Source organism: Clupea harengus, chromosome 1, assembly GCF_900700415.2.
Source record: "Clupea harengus chromosome 1, Ch_v2.0.2, whole genome shotgun sequence".
NCBI classification, from domain to species: domain Eukaryota; kingdom Metazoa; phylum Chordata; class Actinopteri; order Clupeiformes; family Clupeidae; genus Clupea; species Clupea harengus.
This window is the reverse complement of record NC_045152.1, coordinates 30,789,168-30,808,925: the sequence shown is the minus strand read 5'-3', so window position 1 is coordinate 30,808,925 and position 19,758 is coordinate 30,789,168. Positions and strand designations below refer to the sequence as shown.

The 19,758-nt window shown below is 43.5% G+C and overlaps 1 protein-coding gene across 9 annotated transcripts in view; it reads left to right on the top strand.

Annotated features, from left to right (window-relative positions):
* The first annotated feature begins 1,023 nt into the window (after positions 1-1,023).
* pbx4 (pre-B-cell leukemia transcription factor 4) overlaps positions 1,024-19,758 on the top strand; it is a 35,033-nt gene continuing 16,298 nt past the window's right edge. For 3 of the 9 annotated variants that reach the window (XM_031575920.2, XM_012833760.3, XM_031575914.2), the window contains exons 1-4: positions 1,057-1,450; positions 2,377-2,566; positions 5,422-5,535; positions 9,139-9,212. In XM_031575920.2, coding sequence (XP_031431780.1) covers positions 2,391-2,566; positions 5,422-5,535; positions 9,139-9,212 — 364 coding nt within the window. In that variant the 5' untranslated portion in view covers positions 1,057-1,450; positions 2,377-2,390. The other 6 variants (XM_031575902.2, XM_031575934.2, XM_031575899.2 and 3 more) reach the window with 5 other exon arrangements.

Genomic DNA, 19,758 nt, shown 5'->3' with positions numbered 1-19,758 from the left:
ACCTCGGTCAGTTTTGTCCCCCTCCCCTCCCTACAAACCCATCATCTCACGGCCGCGAGACGCACAAGTCTGCTTCTTCTTACCGTGCATTCCTCGAGCCATACGTCAGACAGGACTGTTTCACTCATCGGAGTGATGAAGTACTATGCGGAATCGTCAACGTTTGCAGAAAAAACGAGCAACCTCTTATTTTTAATCTACGCGCGTACAATACCAGTCCTGCACGTTTCTTTTTTTTAACCAGAGGAACTTAAAATCCACTTGGCCAAACTGTTACTCCTGGGTACTGGTGACGACTTGTAAGCCTTTAAAGTGTTTGGCCAAGGTCTCCCGAGTTAGGCCCCCTTTATGTAACCTGAAAATGGTTAATCAACTACATAATGTGGTTGCCACGTGCTCTGAATTCTTTAGGATGGGCTTATTTTTCTTTTTTCTTAAAATTTAAATCAATCTGTAATGTTTGAATATTCAGGCGAATGAAATCATCACATACGCTTCCAGTTCAGTCCAGGGGAAATGTAAACATCATAAAAATGCAGAAGCCTGGTCTTAATGTTCACAATTGATTGCGGGCAGCACCATTGAAAGGGTGAGGACCACTGTACAGTCGTACAGGGACTTGGATGACTTGATATTAACTTCAGAGACATGACTGGGAGAGGCAGTAATATTATGCTCGGACTGTAGGCCTGTCCAATTTTCACACTTAAAATGTTCATATTGTTCCTACACCGCAAAAATGGATGGGAATTTGCTTTCTGTTAAAAACACCTTATTAAAGTAGGTTAACCATAGCCTACAAATAAATACGTTAAGGAACAGACAGATTGAGGGCTACAACAGCGACATAGGCAAGTCCTTAAATCATTATAGTAGGTTTCACCATGTCATTTACTCGCATGTTTGACCTGGGAGTTTTTGTCTGAATATATCTTGTATCCAGATGTTAGATTTGTGTAATTTATATCTGATAGGGAAAACTACTAACACAAGCCCCCTGGAGGTTTAGAGTCGTACAACAACCTCCTCATGGACGATGACGTAGGGGTGAGTATCGACTGTGCGCGAGACTACAGTGGTGTGTGTGTATGTGTGTGTGTTCCAATGAGTGGGGAAAAGGAGACAACCACTAGCTAAAGAAAGCAAGGAGAAAGAGAGGCAAGTCAACCATAGTGAGATAGAAGAAAAAAAGCCAACTAGCCGTGGTCGGTTGAGGGGCATGGAGAGTAGAGTTTTTAGCTTTGATGAGTTGGTCGTGTTTTCGTATTGTTTTTAGAAAATTAGCCACATACCTGGTTAAATCCAGTTAAAGCGCGAGAAGAAGCCTGCAACTGGCTCTGGTCCCTGTTAAGGACCCGTTGAACGGCTAGCTGGCTACATGGTATTTTGTTGTCGCTAGCTTAGCTAACAGCCTGCGAGGTAGCTCCGTTGCCAGAAGAAATTATTGAAAGTAAGTGGCCTCTGCATTGAGAAAATGTACTGTGCTGCAAGACATATTTGAAATGCTTCGCTGTTTCACCACACGTCGGTTGACAGCGTTGTCTGTTTAACGTTAGTTGTTTCAGCATTTTTTCAATGGACTTGTTTCTCATTTAGCGTTAGCTACCAAACGTTATCATTTACGTTAGCTAGCCCACTTGCTTGCTAAGTTATTTGGTAGCTCGTTCGCTAGCTTGATTTAGCACGACAGTGAAAAGATTGCTAGCTCGCTTGCTGGTTAACTAGTCGATATATTTTGACCTGCTTGGTCTCTTAATGCACAGTGCTGTTTATGAGATTACTGTGCCAGGCATTTAAATGTGTACACTATCACAGGGGTTGGAAGTTCTGGCTAGCTGACTGAACTGTCGGGCGCAAGACACTGGTTTAATTAGCTTGTCTTGCTGTCTGGTGCTTAGCTACTTTGTAGTTGCGAAAACAATGCACTGTATTGACCGAACGCACTGAGAAACAGAGGTTAGGGTTTACCCTATGCAATTTTCTTTAACGCTCTTATTGTGTCCTTGGATTTAGTTAACAGTCTATTTGGCAACCGCTTTTTTTTACGCATCTATGTGTTCCTGCTGATATTTCGCCTCTTTAACATTATTGCTGCTTTTACTGAAAAGCTGCTGTCTGAACCAGCTCCCCTTTTGGGTGCATGTGGTATTATCTCTACGGGAAAGCCAGCAACATTCGTGGCCAGCAAATCTTCATTGTCGTTGGTATCAGCCAAACCAATCTAACCGAACCTTTGTTAACGTTATACGTTGGAGTTTTCCTTTTTCTCAAGGTTAATTCTGCATAACATTAGCGAATCGTGTGAAAGCGTGCATTGTTTTACAAGAGATTCTGTATTGTTAGCTGACTATCTTTTTATCCGATTGTGGGGAAAAGACTTCTGTGGAAGTATGGATGATCAGACCCGGATGCTGGCGGGTCTGGGAGGACTCGGCGGATTAACACAAGATGTTGGCGACCCCGACTCGGTTCGGAAGCAGCTCGGCCAACCTCAGCAGGACATTGGGGATATTCTTCAACAAATAATGGCCATCACAGACGAGAGCCTGGACGAAGCTCAGGCAAGGTAAGGCCTTTGGGTGGCAGTGGGTTGTGGAGACCCAATAGTGCAGTCTACAATCGTTAAAATGTTTATATAATGAGTTCACACGGATAAATAAACATTATACCATGCATGTTTTAGGCAAGCACATTCCGACACAAATATTTCACTTGAAAATATTTGTTTATTTGAAGCTAAAGCTTGTCACAACTGTTATGCGTTAATCGGTTTAAATAGTATTTTATTTGAAACGTAATCACTACCAGATGCAAGTTGTGTGGTGAAGTTGTTACTTTGATTTACAAAATTCATCTCCATACATTAGATCGTTGAGGGCTATTTAAACAATCCAACGTTAAACACTAATGTTACTTGTACACCTGCAGTGTCTGACATGCAACCTTAGCCTCTTTATTTTTCCTGCGCAAACTCTCCATTAACCTAACAAACTAAACTGAAATTAATAGGTAAATGTAGTCCGCGTGAACATTTGCCAAAATGTTATTCAAGCATTTCAGTATGGTTTGATATGGTGTGTTTACTTTTAGACGACCAAATGGTTGAATTTATATATATTTGAATGTTTAGCTAATGACTAAAAGTGCGTAAATAAGGCCTAGAGACTCTAGAACCCCTTTTGACAGACGTAATGGAAATACAGTTTGTGCGGAGATTAACACTGTTGCTGGAGCTCTGTTTGTTTATGCAAGGAGTGAAGTGTAAAAGTGACATTTAAAAATAACATTTTTTTTAGTTTGTCTTTCATAGATGTACCCTGCGCCAGTGGTGCAGTTGACACACTGAAATTATGCCCTTTCAAGCCATTTGGTGTCGGCGATGGCCAAATTGCGAGCGTCACCAAATGAATGAATTAGATTAATCTGCTACCTTGTCATTAGCATAGATAATCAGGGAGGTCTTAATTAAGTAATCGCCGTCGTGCCGAGACGGCTTTTAAATTTAAATGGATGTTTAGCAACGTACCGTTGCTGGTGCGCGATATGATATGGCCTAAGAACTGTTTGTGTGACACAAGATCTAAATCAACAGACGCTGTTTGCTTAATGCGATTTTATTATAATATTTTTTTTTTTGCACGTACCCGTACATAAAATAACAAATACAGGCAATAATCACGGTGTGCTCACGCACAGCTGTCAGTGCATCACAACGGAATATTCATGCTGGTGTGGTTGTAGCCTATATGAGCTACGGAAAGGTCATCTGAAATTGAAGCTGGGGGAATTCGCACAGAAGCCGCTTTATAATGTGAGGCTGTGGCCACTCTGCAATGTGTCATTAGCTTGTGATTTTCCACCAAACCATTTGGCCACCTCGTTCTCTTAATTAATTCACTCTTCTTTCACCCCCTCCCTCCCTGGTGTTCATCCTTTTCATTGTATGCAGGGTGCAATCAATTCTCCTATAATGTGTACGCGAACGCAGCTGTCCACAAATCGAGTTTCTATTAATGAGATGGGGGCTGGCGCTTCATAGACAGGTTATGAAGGCAAGGATATTGCCTTTGCGTTTGATGATGGGCTGGAATGTTCTTTTTTTTCTATACAAAGGTCTAGGCAAAATTTCCCCAGCACTGTTTTTTTTGTTGTTTTAAATGTATTTGAAATATGGGGTTTGGGAATTTTATCAAACGTTATTTGTTATTGTAATAGTCCAGCAGTGTTTTTTTTGTTAATTCAAGTTGCTATTGTTTGTGTAACCCTGCATATGAATTGATGTAATTTTCCTATAGTAGTTTGGTGGAGGCAACGATCCTTGTCAGAGTAAACACTAGTAAAAAGTAAACATTAAAAATATGCTGTAAAGACTGGCATGTGGATATGTTTATAGATGTTCTGAGAATAGAATAAAATCCACCATGGCCAGCCTAATAACTGCTCAATCCTCAGGACTTTCAACATCACTACCACCCCCCTCCACCCCCTCCTTAGAAATCTGTCATGGGATTAGCCAGTGTGTCATTCATAGGATTAGACCATATGTAATTCATGCATGTAAACATGGCTTGGCCTTGCAGTCTGCTGTGTTTCTTGGGCTGTCTTAGGCGCTTACTGGACAGCTTGGTCTGGCAAAGTCATGAGAACCAGTCAGCTGAGAGATAGTCTGCCTTGGTTCATCTGGGGTCTCACAGGATCTTTTTAAAAAGTCCTCCCATTGACAAGAACTGTTCAGTATTGGATTTAGTACAAACCTTGCTGTACTTGTACCTTACACCTGGGGAGTAATACAGTGTCTGCCTTTTGACTACTCCCTTGGAGTACTCATTACCATTTACGGAAAGCTCTGTAGCCTCTTGAACGCCACCTTATTGGCAGTAGTCTCTGACACAGGAGTTTTGTAAATATGACTAAGAAAGGGCAACATTTTATGTTTCATGGACATAAGAACATTGTTTCATTACATAAGGTCAGTAATGACAAAAACAAAGTGGTCCTCTATGGGCCTCTGAAAAAATCCATTTGAATCTGTAGAAAGAGTTCTCACTGACTACCTTTATTCTCACTGCAAACGAATATTATGAGCAGTTGGGCTTGAAGTTAGTTCCTCATGAATTATTTCCTGTTTTCATGCGAAGCATCCACCCCCTGCTCCCTCCAAGTGTATGAAGTCAAGGCAAGCAAATGTGTTAGCAATTTCAGAAGCTTATAGCCACATGCGGAACAGATGCGAGCATTCAAGTGCTCCTCATCCGCTCTTTTGGATTCCTCTCTGGGCCCGAGTGTAGAAGTCCCCCACCCACCCCCATCCCCCCAACCCCGAGCATCCATGCCAGGTACTGTTTTGGTGGCTCCGGGCGATGCCAGCACAGCTGGCACTGCCAGCCGCCCCAATCTCTCACCCTGTTGCCCTGTGTCCAGATGCTGGCCAGAGGAGGCTCCGGCGCAGTGGGGCGGAACTGACGACCCCACAGAGGGAGGGGGAGCTGGGAGGGGCACGGCAGGGGGTGCCCTGCCGCTCAACTTCCAGCACAGGTCAGTACAGGACCGCATGAGCACCCCCGTCTGTCTCCCACCTCCTCCTCCCTGATCATACCTCCATTCTGAAGGCAGCCTGATCTCTTGCTCTTAATGCAGTGAGAAAACAGGACTGCCGAACATATAGTATGTATATTGTCACTTGCACGCACAAGACTACAGGACATGAACCAGTAAGCTAAATGTCACCAGGCATGGCCCATTTCACTCCATTTTGGATAATCAGCAGTGGGGACACAGGGACAAGGTGGATCCATCTTCTTAATGCATTGTCTCTTCACTTACCATTTGTATATGACACACGTGTTCGATGACAGCCTTGGTTACTGTTTCCATGTTGTGCAAACTTTTGCAAAGAAACCCACAGGAATGGCATATAAATGTCAGATTCCATTGAATGTGACTGTCAGCAAAAAAAGTAGTTGCTCATATATTGTGCCTTACGGGGGAGCGATGTAAATTAGAAAGACTTATGTCCCAATCTACAGTGTATCAGTTAGATAGCAAGCTAAACAATTAGCCTACGGCTGAGCTTTGTGCGGTAAATAATAAGTCATCAGCATGCTATCTGTTTTTAGCTGTCACACTGGACATGAAAACAATAACTACTGATATGGCGCTAGTGACAATGTTTTAAAAGTTGTCAAATGTACCTAAATGTACTCCCAGGCTACCTTCCACAGTGTCTGTTGGTAAGATCGTTGATGATCAAAGACCCTACAACTCCTATAAAGCCCATATGAGAGATATCTTGGATTGCAGCCCTGTTTTGTTTCCCCAAGCTAGCAGTGGGTTTAACATCAAAAAGGTTACTTATGTCAACAGCTGCTCTGCCTGTAAAGTAGTTTAAAGTTATCCATGTATCCTGTAGTTTCCTCTAGTTAGGGTAACATGTTCAGCTTCCTGCATCACTTTTTTTGATTTGCTTTTTAGGACATTGCTGTGTTCATTTATTACACCTCAATGAGTTGCCACTGGAGATGCTGAGAGTTTGTTTGATCATGACCGTTGCTAAGGCAATGTCTGATTGGTTTGTTGTTATTTGTAGATGAGTTTTGCCATCAGTCAATTCCGAAATTAAACCAGTAAATTGTGTTTAGCATAATGGTTTCTCCTCAACACCCTCATTTGCTTGTTCTCATTTCTTGTGTTAAAAGTCTGACTGAAATTAAGCATTTTTTTTCTTGTTGCATACAAACACATTTATATTCTGTGTGTAGTTTGTGTGTGTTTTCTGTGTATATTCAGGTGTGTATATTTCCCCCCTTAACTGTGACGGAAGTATTTGAAGTATTATGTAAAAGAATCACTGTGTATATATAGAATAACTTGAATTTCTAAACTGTTAAGGCTAATTCTGTCAAAAAGCGCAGTGGTTTTTCCTTTCCTGAACATTCGTGTATGTTTCAAACTGTCATGCAAAGCTCAAGTGGGTGGGACTGTAATTACAAAGCTTGGTTTTCCTCTTTGGGGTTGCTGTGGCTAGCGGGTATGAGCCATGCCGTTTATTGGCCCTGTCCTCGTCAGAGGCCAGTACTGTTTGGAGTGCATCCTCAACAAGTGGTCTTCTTTGTGTCTGTGTCAAGATCAGAAAATCCAAAATGAAAGCATTTACCCCACTGTGTGTAATTGCAAACATTAATAGAATTTTAGTATTTGAAAAACCTGCGTTAGACCTTGGACTTAAGTCTCGCTGCTGGGTCTTAGTTTGAACGGCAAACGATCTGACATAAGTTCTAGTAGTTCAGATACAGATTTAGGATGTTTTACGAGAAAGCATAAAATACCCTTTGGCTGTATTGTGCATGCAGCGTTGGCCACTCCGATGCTGATCTGTAGGCAACCTCTTCATTCCCTAGTCGGCAACAGCACCAGGGGCCAAAATTGGAATGGCCAGGTCCGTCCGCTCCTGAATGAAAATGCTGTAGGTCTGCCAGGTGCCTTCGTGGCACATGAGTAGAAAAGTGACATTTTTGCGGCAGCCCAACACACGCTGACATTATCACTCATGTCTAGAAGGTTACCGGTCTAAAAAAAAAAAGTAGACGTGAAAAGAGTAGCTGTTGTCAGGCGTCCTTTTGCGTTGTGATATATATATATATATATATATATATTTGTTTTGAGGCGTTTTTGAAGAGCCGTGTCATTGAGCATTCAGCCCAAACTCGGCTGAGGATTTGTGGAGATCATTCTCAGTTCCTCCTGTCGTCACTCCTCCAGTGTTGATTGACAGAGTGCACAGAGTTGGGGACAACAATGGCAGAATGGTGATGTGCTGCCAAGGCGAGCGCACAGAATCTGGCACTTAAGGCACACTTCATACATTTAATGAACAGCCTTTTCTTAAGGTTTGCCACTGCCAAGTTCCAGATAGCAAAAAATTACAAAATGAGAATATCATAAATATGAAAAACTACTTCTTTTTTTTTTCAGACCATAGCAATAATGAAGTCTTGGAGAAAGGTTCAGGTTTAAATTGCTATGGTGAAGTCTTACCCTGTCTTTTGAATTTAGGTTTAATAATATTACAACCTGTTTTATTTAACATCTTAAAAAATCACTCATATCTTGAGTTGGAAGTCCTGCATAGTTCATCACATGACCAATAACATATTTAGGCAGAATTGGTACAAACAGCAAATTGTTGTGTACTGAACCAGTGTCAAATTTATTGCAATATAAAAATGGGCAAGCCAGCAAAGTACAGCTGTGATTGGTACTTCAGAAATTGTCACATGCATTGACACCATATCTAAAATGGTGCGATTGGGCTTATTCTTTTGAGTATGTACACTGGGCGAAGGCCAAACTTGCCATTAAATGTGTGGTTTGAGATGAAAGAGAAATACTTTTTTCTTCTTCTAGAGATGTGGTCTGTGATGTCCTGTTAATGTCATCAGCATCACTTTAATGTGAATTTGTTTTCATGTAGTGGCAGTGCTCCTATCTTTGGCATCACTCAGGTTTTTGTGTCTGGTCTGCCAGGTGGGGGGATGGGTGGTGAGGGGGTACTTTACAAGAGCTTCTCCCTCAAGACAAATTAAGAGCATGCTTCATTTAACACCTCATTTAGTTGTGGTGAATGAGAGAGAGTGCAAATATGGAGCCATGCAGGCCTTGCTTATTTTTGGGTTTTAAATATAAAGAGGCACATAATGTTTCATTCCTTTGTGATGAGCAAGGAATGCTCAGGGGTAGTTTGGCAGCCTTGTAAATGCCTGGTAAGAAAAGAAATCCAAGAGTCATTTCGTAATGGCTTTGGGTTGGTCCAAAAGGATTTGCCTCAATTGTGATCACAGCAATAAGGGATTGTGGGAGTCAGTGGTATTTAGAAGTCTTAATGCGACTGGATTATGGGTATGCTCATGATGCATTAAAGAGACAGGCAAGAACTCAAGGCACAGATGAAGCCGCCCTTTGATTGAAGTTTGTGTGCCTCATAAATCGAATGTGTTGTTGTGTCCAGTACAATAAATACATAGTTTAAACATTAGTTATAAACACAAGCCATACATGTTATATACAAGATCATGTTTGAGTAAGGGTTCTGTATGGCTAAGTTTGGCTATTAACACTCTTTTATTTGTGTGTGTGTTGCAGGAAACATGCTCTGAACTGCCACAGGATGAAACCAGCCCTCTTCAGCGTCCTGTGTGAGATCAAAGAGAAGACTGGTGAGTTCCTCATACATTCTGACTAAATATCCGAGGCCATCATGGCAACATTTGGCCAACTGAATCAGGCCCCAGATACATTGGTCCTTAGAGATCTGCCCGGCCTTTGCCCTGATTGTGTATTGATTCTTCAAGGTCTGGTATTGGTGAAGTATTGATCCTATTGAACGCTGAATGGTTTCAGCTGCAGCTTGTAGAAGGAGAGTAGGGTTGAATTGGTTTAGCATTGGCCTGTTTGTGCCCTCCTTGGCCCGCCGTCATTGTCTTGTTGGGGCTCCCTCGATTAAGCCCCGAGCATGTTGGACCTGTCTCGGATGAGGATTTGCCTCGTTAAAAGTATTGAACTGTTTGAGAATGGCAGTCTGGCTGTGTGTTTACTTACTGGCACGCTTTGCGCTGATTCAATGTTTGCTCTCAAGCTTAGCATTACATACTGTAGAAAATCCCTTTCCAATAAGCTGTCAGCTTGAGCTTTCTCATCTTGTTAGCCACTCTGCTTCATTAGCTGACAGATCATCTGCCATACAGCCCATTCCCTCCCCTCCTTTTTTTTGCACAGAACAGGAAAGATGGCAGATTTCTAAGGTACAGAATATTGTTCCCTGACGTGTGTGTGTGTGTGTGTGTGTGTGTGTGTGTGTGTGTGTGTGTGTGTGTGTGTGTGTGTGTGTGTGTGTGTGTGTGTGTGTGTGTGTGTGTGTGTGTGTGCGCGCGCATGCCCTCCATCCTCTCTGTGAAACCACCAACCTCATGTTGAATTACAGTGTTTAAGTGATGTGCTTCAGCCTGCTCGTGGACATCCTGTCAGTACCCACAGTTTTTGCCTTCCCCTCCCTAATTGGAAGTAAGAAAAGGGTAGAAAACGGAGAGAGGAGGGGAAAAGGGGGGTGGGCTTTCCCCCCGCTGCTGTGGCAACCCCTGCCATCTTATTTACTTAATATCATTCACTTTGATTTTTTTACATTTAGCCCTGGTGCGGTAATGGCCTTGGAGAGTTGCGGATGCTGGTGCAGGGTAGAGAGTGATGAGTCAGAGGGCTTCTTTTCCCCCGTGGAAGGAGCTGAATCAGTAGAACCTCCATGTGGCAGTGGCCTTGTTGTTGCAGCCTTGGTATTCGGTCTCTGAGCAAAAATCAGCCGGTAAATATCAGTCCTAATAAAGGCCAAATGCACGCGTATTACTCTTGTAAGCAACTCTTTAAGATCTGCCTTCTAGTTCCGCACAAGCGCCAAATGCAGTGTGTCACTGCTTATTACGTGGTTGTGCACGCAATCACATGTGGTTCTCATTAAGTTTTATTATCATTATTATTCCACTCGTTTTTTTGGCACTGCTTCTCCTCTGACAGTTGTCACGACGTCGTCACCAGTGCAGATCTCACATGCCTTCCCTAATGGTGTATAGTGCGCTTGTACACAGCTTTTTGACGGACTCTCTTGTTATTTTTGAATTGTCATCTTTAATCACCTATGCAGTTTAGCCAAGATGGAGTCCACATTTGGATTTTCCTCTAAACTTGCTGACCCTCGACAAAATGGCTTAATTGAAGCTATAATTGTCAGATGAATATATCTGCACACCAGTGGATTAATTAAAGCTTATATTTCAGCCTGTGTCCATTCAAGTAACATTACAAGGTAGGCTGAATGTCCACAGCTAACTAACGTTAGTTTGGTACATCTGGCAGTCTAGCAATCTTACTCAAGCTATTTTAAGCTAATCTTGAAAGCAGACAGTAAATACTACTGAGGTCTGACAAATTATAGTGTGAAGTAATAGTTAACGTTACGTTGTGGTGGTTCAAGATGACAGTGTAAAACTCAAACTGCGCATTGGCTCACTTGTCACTTAGCTAGGAAGAAACTGCTGGCTAGCACGCAAGTTAAGTTAATGCAAGCCATGACACTAATGTAAGTTTGTGTGCAGCTGATTTTTTTTGCATTGCAATGATTGTAACTTCTTGTCAGATGAAAGTGTGGGGACAGTGAAGAAGAACGTTGCCTGTGCTGGTAACCCATCTTCTCCTGTAAATAAAAACAACTCTGCACATTCAGAGCTGTGTGCGTCTAGATCTACTCTAGTTCTACTCATAAAACTGTAGCACTGTAGCACTGTGCTGAGATGCTACTCTAGCCTACATGTTGCAGCCAGCAGTATCAGACCAAAGCGTATAAACATGAGCTGAACGTTTTCTTCCTATATTATTATAATAAATCCCACTCTATGGACTGATAACTTTTAATTGTTAATTGTATATCCGCTCCATATTGTATTATTACGGGAATGCAGTATGATTGCAGAAAATTCCAGAAGAACACCACTTGACAGCATCGCTCTAACTCAGCTTCAGTGAAGTGCGCCATTTAATCAATTTCACATTGCTATCAAAGTGAACCTAACATAGACCTCGACTAAAGGTTACAAACCTTTTGAAGTGTGTGAGAGAATGCATGAAGTGTATCAAAATGAACAAGATTACCAGCAGGTAGATGGAAACTATACTGATGAGTCATCACATTAATGTGTTTTACATTTTGCTTGGACACATTAAAGTCAAAGCTGGGAGATATGTTGGACGTTTCCGAGTTGTCTCCAGTGCTCCATAAAATATGAGTCGGAAATAAACTAGTCTACCTGTTACTCTCAAATGCAATGATGAGTGAACTTGGTGTCAGTGGGCTCTTGCAAGCCATGCGCATTTATAGCAATGTTCAGACTCAAGCAAAGTTGGTGTGCATCATGCAATGCTCATCATGTCAAGATTTGTGGGTTCTGACAACACAGTAGTCCTTCTTCATTTTGGTTAGCTTCTAGGCTGCATCACACCCCTGTTCCGCCGTTCCGGCTGTCTCTTTTACACAGACCTCTTTCCGCCTCTGTGACTACCTCCGCTGCTGGCTCAGAGGCAGAACAACAATGACCGCCCCATTCTGCCTCCGTACCTTTTATACAGAATTGCAAGGCGGAATGACGGCACAATATTCTCGCCTTGCAAAACACTGTTAAAAAGCCTCAGTGGGTCATTGGTGTTATAGAAACACTGCCCTGCGCCTTGTTACATTATATTCGTTGCTCATCCAACAGCTGGGAGGAGAGTCAAACCTTTCTTTCATTGGGTGAAGTGTTAGGTTATGGATCTACTACTGAGGCACAATCACGTTCACATTTTCTTGCAGAATTGTGTCTCCTGCCTGTAACTTTAAGAACTCCCGCTGTGTTCATCCTGTGCCCCTGGAATGTGAATTAAGGGAGGCTTCCTCTTTTGCAGGCGATTATGGAGGCGGTTGTTGGCGGTGTACACATCTCCATAGATTTGGCTTAGCCTTGTTCTCTTGCATGCTTGCCTTATTACTCTACACACACACACACACACACACACACACACACACTAGGCACAGACTAACTAACAAAACCACTGACACTGATATGCGCTCTTACACCCTGGGTCCTCTCTCCTTCTCCTTCTCTCTCTCTCTCTTTTTCTCTTTCACATACACATGCATACATGCATACACGAAACAGCAGGGATAAAAGAAAACTTGAGCTCGGGTCTATTCCTGCTGCTCCAGCCTTGTCCTCTCCTCCTCCCTCTCCCTCTCCCTCTCCCCCATTCTTGAAAGAGAAGACTTGCTCTGAACTCAGGCTTTTGATATGGTAATGGCGGATGAAGAAGGTGGGGGGAGGTTACGCAGGGTAGTGGGGGAGGGGGAGCTGAATTCCTCCGAGTGCTGCAGTTGGGTAGATTGTTTTTATTGTTAAGGAAATGTTCTACTCAAGTGCAAGTCTCCTGACTGCAAGCTGGCTTTGTGCTTCTTTTTTTTTCTCCCCCCCTCCTCTGACTTTTGGAGTTACTGTTAAACATGGCCCTCATAGTGGGGAGTTAAAAGTGAATGAAACAAATGAATATGAGTGAACCAAGACACTGTGGCTTGGTAATTAAAGCACCATCTTGTTCTCCTCTTGTAAGCTCATCTCCGTTCCCCCTGTTTGGCTTCACACTAAAATTGGCTACTTGTATAATAGACAAGTGAAACTTTCTGCCAAAGCTTTAAACAATACTTAGCCTGTTGGGCCCATCTGCTTTATGTAATGGTTGTTTCACATTTCGTCTTTTCTTTTCTTTTTCTTTTTTTTCCTTGCTGGTCTGTTTTTTGTCCTTATTTTTCCCCATTCTGCCAGTCCTCTTTTATCAATGCTTTCTCTCGAAGCTCTTTGCTTCAGTTTTGTTTCCGCAGTTTATACTCAACCTGCTGTCTCTTCAGATTTTGTTCCTTTCAAGCCAAGGCACTTTGCTCACTTTGCATTCGTATTTAACATTTTTCAGGTGGTTTGCCATATGACCCAGTGAATGTGGCTCTTGTCTTGTGTGTGAATGACTGTCATGGAATTGAATGAATGGCGTGTGGTCATAAACTACTGTCAGAGAATAAGCTGGTCGGTTGCTGGTCTGCCTTTTGTTTGTCTAATCCTCAGTGGAGCTGTGTGCAGACTGCTTATAGTGGCTGTAGTGTGATGCCGCCGCTGCCGCTTCTTCTTGATTTGAAACCAGTTTGGACAGCCTGGCAATGGATTGGATGGAGCTTTTTCAGAGTTCTGTCCAAACAGTCTTGAGAATTTCCTTCACAGTCACAGAAAATGAGTCTTCTGAGACAGGAATGTTAAGCTCTGCATCTCTACCTTTCCAAATACACAATGCTGCATTTGGATTGATTGGCATGATTTTCTAATAATCTCAATGTGTAGCCTAAAACTCCTCTTTGCTAAGTCAGTTCAGCCTGTTTATACTATAAACAGGACCTTTAGCAGTTTTTTTGAGTAATGTAAAAAAAAAAAAAAGGTTTTTCACCTGGACACATCAGAATATTCCTGTAAAAAAAACACCTCACCAACATAATCAGTCATGTATTTCTCTCCCAGTTTACAAAAATTTAGCAAGAGTTAGATTTTAAATATTCCACTTGTCCAGGGTTAGGTTTAGCATCATGGTTTAAGTGATTTTTTTTATTTTAATTTTTTCTTCCCTTCCTGATTAATACAAAACAATAACAGTGGTCAGATTTGTTGTTGTAGTAATATTATATTATCTAAAGTTTCTGTCTTCTACCACTTTCTGGACTACTGCAATTTGTGTTTTCGTTCATAGTCATATGTATCAGTATATTATTTACTGAGACCAGTTCTCTTCCACTTGATGGGACCATTAATATCCATCTCCGGTCAACCCATCTCTTTAATACCTTTTATCGTGCCTGTGATCCAGTGACTCGAGGGCCCAATTAAGGGCTTTTTAATTATTATTTGTTCTTAAAAGAGTTTAATTTGAAGCCGGTCATAAAATTTCATGAGTTGTTGGAAAGCTCTGACTCTTTATTTTTATGAGGCTGAGCTGAGCCAGCGGATTCCTGATGGCAGGGTTAGCATTAGCGGTGTTAGCGTTGTTAGCGGCAGAGACTCCTGTAGAGCTGCTACAGGCCAGGCTGATTTTTCTGGCCCATAATGCAGCAGAAACTGAACTGAGTCCAGCGCAGCAGGAGGACACAAAAGCACCCTGCAAAACATGCACTCAGGCCCAGTCCTCTGCAGAGCTGACTAATGCTGTCTACTTGGAGTCAGCGTGAGCGCGAGTGGAGCGTTTTAGCCCAGTGCGTGTGCGCACACATCAGTTTATGTCTGTGTGTATGTGTGAGTCCTGAAACACGATGCCCTCATGCTTCTGTGCGTCTGTCTTTTAGTCTGTGTGTGTGGTTGAGTCTGTGTGCCTATATGTGCCTGCGTATCTTTCTAGCTGTGTGTGTGTGTGTGTGCCAGTAAGTCCTGGAACTCGATGCCATCTCTTCATGTACTCTCGTATTCCATTCATGTGTGTGTTTCTGGTGTTGTATTCTGCCACTCAACAATTTTTTTTTTTCCTTTCCTTTCCTCTCCTCCTCTCTCCTTTCTTTTCCGTCCCTCCCCTCTCTGGCCTGTTCCCTTTCAAGAAGAGCGCAAATGAGAAAGATAGTGTGAAGGGGGAGAGGGGGCAAAGGAGCGATAGAGAGGGAGATTGATGAGGCAGTAAGAGCAGCAGTAATTACTCTGTGTCCATTCCCCACGCCGGATTGGCAGACGGCTAATATCACACAGACCCCTGGCCCTGACAGCCAACCCCCCCCACCCCACCCCACCCCCCTCTCTCTGTTCCCCAACACAAGCGTTGTGGCTTGGGGAGGGGGGGGTGGGAGAGCATCACCCATACCCCCATCTCTGGCCCTGTGCTGTGTGGGCTGAACGTCTCCTCTCTCTTTCATTATGCTATTCCTGCAGGAATTACAGCAGGGAATATTGCGCAGACCTCAACCGCAGCGCTCTGCATAAACGGTCAAGCGGCTAGCCCCCTTTAATAAAGGAGCATCGCTGCACAGCATTGATAAACACCCAGCTGACAGCATCTTGTACGCAGGCGCTCTCCACAAACGCTATCTATTTGTTTGACTAATCTAAGTCAATGATTGGAATATCACATACTCAATCATGAGAATGGAAATAATAGCGTATCAGGAGCTCACAGTCTTTTTTTTTCCCACAGGTCCTTGTTTATTTATTCAATTTTTGATGCACATTCATTTTGTGAACCACACGCTGGTGTTGAAGATAAATCTTCTTATTGTGGATTCCTCCAAAGCCGAAGAGCTCGCTTGATTGTTCTGGACCTCTATGGAGATGTCCTTTTCTCACGCCATTTCTTCAGACTCTGATGCTGTGGAAGAGTTGAAATGGGAGTGCAGCATGGCATTTCAAGCAGCTTAAAATGGAGTGTGCTCCTATTATTAAGTAAATCATTTTTTATTTTATTTTTTTTCTTGGTCCTTTGCCATATAAAAGATTTTTTTTGCATATGACAGACAGGAATGAAAACCTTGGCGGTTACTGACAATCTGCCCAAAAGCAAAAGTGCGGTTTTTGTAGCACTCAAATTTGCTTGCACAAAGACGATAATACAGCGTTAGTCATTTCATATACATTCAATCACTCATCAATAATGATTTGTGTTCGCATCACAACCATTCAGGACTACGAAGTGGTGGTCCAGGGGCCAGCTGGACTTGAATGCCATTGATCCCGACCCTGTGACTTCCACTGCCCCCCCTGTCAGGTTCTGTCCCCGTCACACGTCCAGCTCACACAGGAGGCGAGCGTCTCCTTAATTAAAGATATGTAAATGTGGACTCAGCTGGAATGCATTAGTGTTGGTGGCGGCAGCGGGGCAGGGAGAGTCAGAGCCTGGCTCCTAATCCAGACTAATTAAGGTTTAATTACAATTGATGGGAGCCTCCACCCCCTTCCACCTAACCATGAACCACTCCACGCTGGAGTCTTGAGGCATGTTTTTTAAGTGCTGCTCCGCGTCTCTTAAAGCACACAGTTCCACGGAGGTGGGAAGTCTGATGTCTTTATGTGGAGTGAGATGCTCCCTCGAGTAAGTGTCACTGATGGGGGATCTCTGTGTTACCACCAGCGCCATCCAATATGACGCTTATACACTGTACACACACACACACACACACACAAACCCACCACTCCAACACGCACGCAACCACCATCCAATCTCACTAACACTCACCCCCTAAGATTCTGAGGCCATTCTCTAGAGAGCAGAGAGGAGTAGGTCTGGATGGATGACACTCGGATTGAAGCATTAGCCGCGTGCTAATCTAGCGTTAATCTGTCTGTGGCACGCAAAGGTGTGAACACTCCAGTCTAAACAGAGGAGCCTGAGCGCCGGCTGTTTGTCCCGGCAGTAACCGCACACGCTGCGCGGCCCAGCCCAGCGTCTGCCCTCCTGAAGGTGAAACACTATGAGACTCGGCGTCCCCATCACGTCTGATTCCAGTTGTTGTTGTTGTTTTCCTGTGCCCCAGAGGCCTTGCAGGGCCACGCTGTCGCAAAGATGTCCGCACCAGGCAGAGTGGCTCCCTCCCCCTTTGCACGTCCCTCTTCCTGCAGCGTGTGCCGCTGGTTTGTGAGGTGCGGCAGGGTCCGTGTGCGCGTGTGTGCTTGGTTGCCTCTCGCTCAGTCCCCCGGCCCTGTTTGGCTCTGTCATAAGGCTCGTTCACCGGTTATAAATGGGAGCCGCTCCTCTGATCTATCGCTTAATTGCCACCTCATTTGCATAACAGTGCAAATTAACGACCTCTCAAATGAGCGTTCATTTTTCACAAGGTCTTTAGGAGCTCCTTAAGAGGCGGTGCTAATTAGAGCGGGAGGCAGCTGTGCTGATGAGCTGGAGCATCACACAGAGGAGAGAAGGAGAGACAGAGAGCAGGATAGCCCACATGGCTGCAACAGCCACCGTCCTCGCACTGCATTTCCATTCATTCATTTAGCAGATGCTTTTATCCTTCCTGTAGAGTACAGATGTATATATTTTCATCAGTATATGTGCTCCCTGGGCGCTGAACTCATGATCTTGGTGTTGGTAGAACGTTGCCCTGCCAGTAACACTATCGCACCACATGGACACTTCCTCCTCGTCCTCCGCAATACGATTGGACTCCACCACCCCACATCTCCCCAGTGCAGCCATGTCACCAACACGGGGAGGTGAGAATAAACAAGTGCTTTTGTAGGAGTGTGCGCACGCACGTGTGTGTTTGTCCTCCTCACACCAAACGGCGAGAAGCTCCATTGTCCGGGCGCGCAGGTGTCCATAAAGGCTCTTTTTTGGAGTTAATTAAGGGCTGATTAATGGCAGCCTGTACCTGTGGCAGTGTGTTTGTGTAAGGTGTGAGTGGCTCTCATTCTCAGGTCTAATCAGATCCTTGTGTGTTGACTCTGAACACTGACCACTCCCTCTGCCAGGAAGGCAGAATGACCGGTCTGTTGCTCCTTTCAAAACAACAACCAGGGTTATTTCACCAAGGTTTAACTCATGATTGGTCAATTCAGACCAAGACAGGGTTATACCTGGGATTGATGCATTAACTGACAGGCTGGATGGGATTTAAATTTCCTGCACAATTCAGTTTAACAGACAAGAGTAGGGGAGAGGCTACACGATAATTTGTGTTTTTTTAGAATTTAACGAAAAAGTGAAAGTGTGCAGTGGCGTAGGTAGAAACAATTTTAACAGTGTGCATCATGATCCTAACAGCTCTTGAATCATGTATCTTAAATTGCGGATCTTGTAGCATATTTCAAGAAAAAACACTGGTGGCTCAAATGAACACAATCTGTGTGCTTGTTTAATATACATCAAATTCAGCTGCTTTGGTGGACATTTACATTGTGTAATAGCCTAGGCTAGACATGTTGCTTGTTTCCTCATAGAACTTGATTTAATTCCATATCATCTCTGTTTATCCTTTGCAAAAGTTTGAGAACTAACTACTCGACCCAAAAAGCAGCTAGCGTAGCAGAGTAACATTAGTTACCTGTTGGAATCTGACTCTGAAGCATTTACATTTTGTCTGAAATAAATACCAATCTCTTCATTCCGCTGGAATTTCAAAAAAGCAATTAGGCGTTTCAGGTACTTATTGGAGGTATTGTCAATAAGCAATTAGCAAGGTATGCTAGCCTACAACATTCTATAGCGTACGCTACTTATTCTGGGCATATTGACTTGAAAAGGGAGTGAAGCTACTTAAGACTTTTGATAGGATTAGGATTCATTGTCCTCACATTCGTCAGAGGATGGTCCACTGAAGCTAAGAGAACCTATGAGATCCATTTGTACCGCCCTGATTGTGCCTATTCATACCAAAATCAACCTGCACAAACCCTCATCCGACCCAGGTTGTGCCTATTCATACCAAAATCAACCCACACAAACCCTCATCCAACCCAGGTTGAGAGGTGGGTGAAACAGAGTTGAACAGCGCAGGTTATCCCTGTGTTTGTGTGTGTTTTAGAAATGAAGAATGTGTGTGTGTGTGTGTGTGTGTGTGTGTGTGTGTGTGTGTGTGTGTGTGTGTGTGTGTGTGTGTGTGTGTGTGTGTGTGTGTGTGTGTGTGTGTGTGTGTGTGTGTTATACATGGAGAAGGGGAGTGTGTAAGGAAGTTAGCTCCAGAGAGTGCGTGCCACTGGGGTTTCAGTAAATATGCCCAACAGGCACTGCTTAACCTGAGCTGCTTATGGCGGGGAGTGACCAATGGATTCGGCAGCTTATTTTGCCCTGGCACACTCTCCTGTGCCCTCTTCTTTCTAGAAATCTCCCTGCATACACCCCTCAATCTCTCTTGCTTTCTCTCTCTCTCTCGTTTGCTCTCTTTCTTTCTCGCTCACTTGCTTTCTTTCTCTCTTTTTTTGCTTGCTCTCGCTCTGTTTTATCATCTGTCTGAAGCTTCGTTGTTTTTGAGGTTAAGACTGCTTAACATCTTCATATCATGCTGGTTGTCACTGAACCATTAACCTCTTGCGTGTGTTAGTGTGTGGTGTATCTGTGCATGTGTTAGTGTGTGGTGTATCTGTCATTTCCTATTAGTCAGACAGTCCCTCCTGTACAGCAGTGTACTGTTCAGATGCCCCTAATAGAGATATTACTTTGAACTACCCACCATCATTTAAT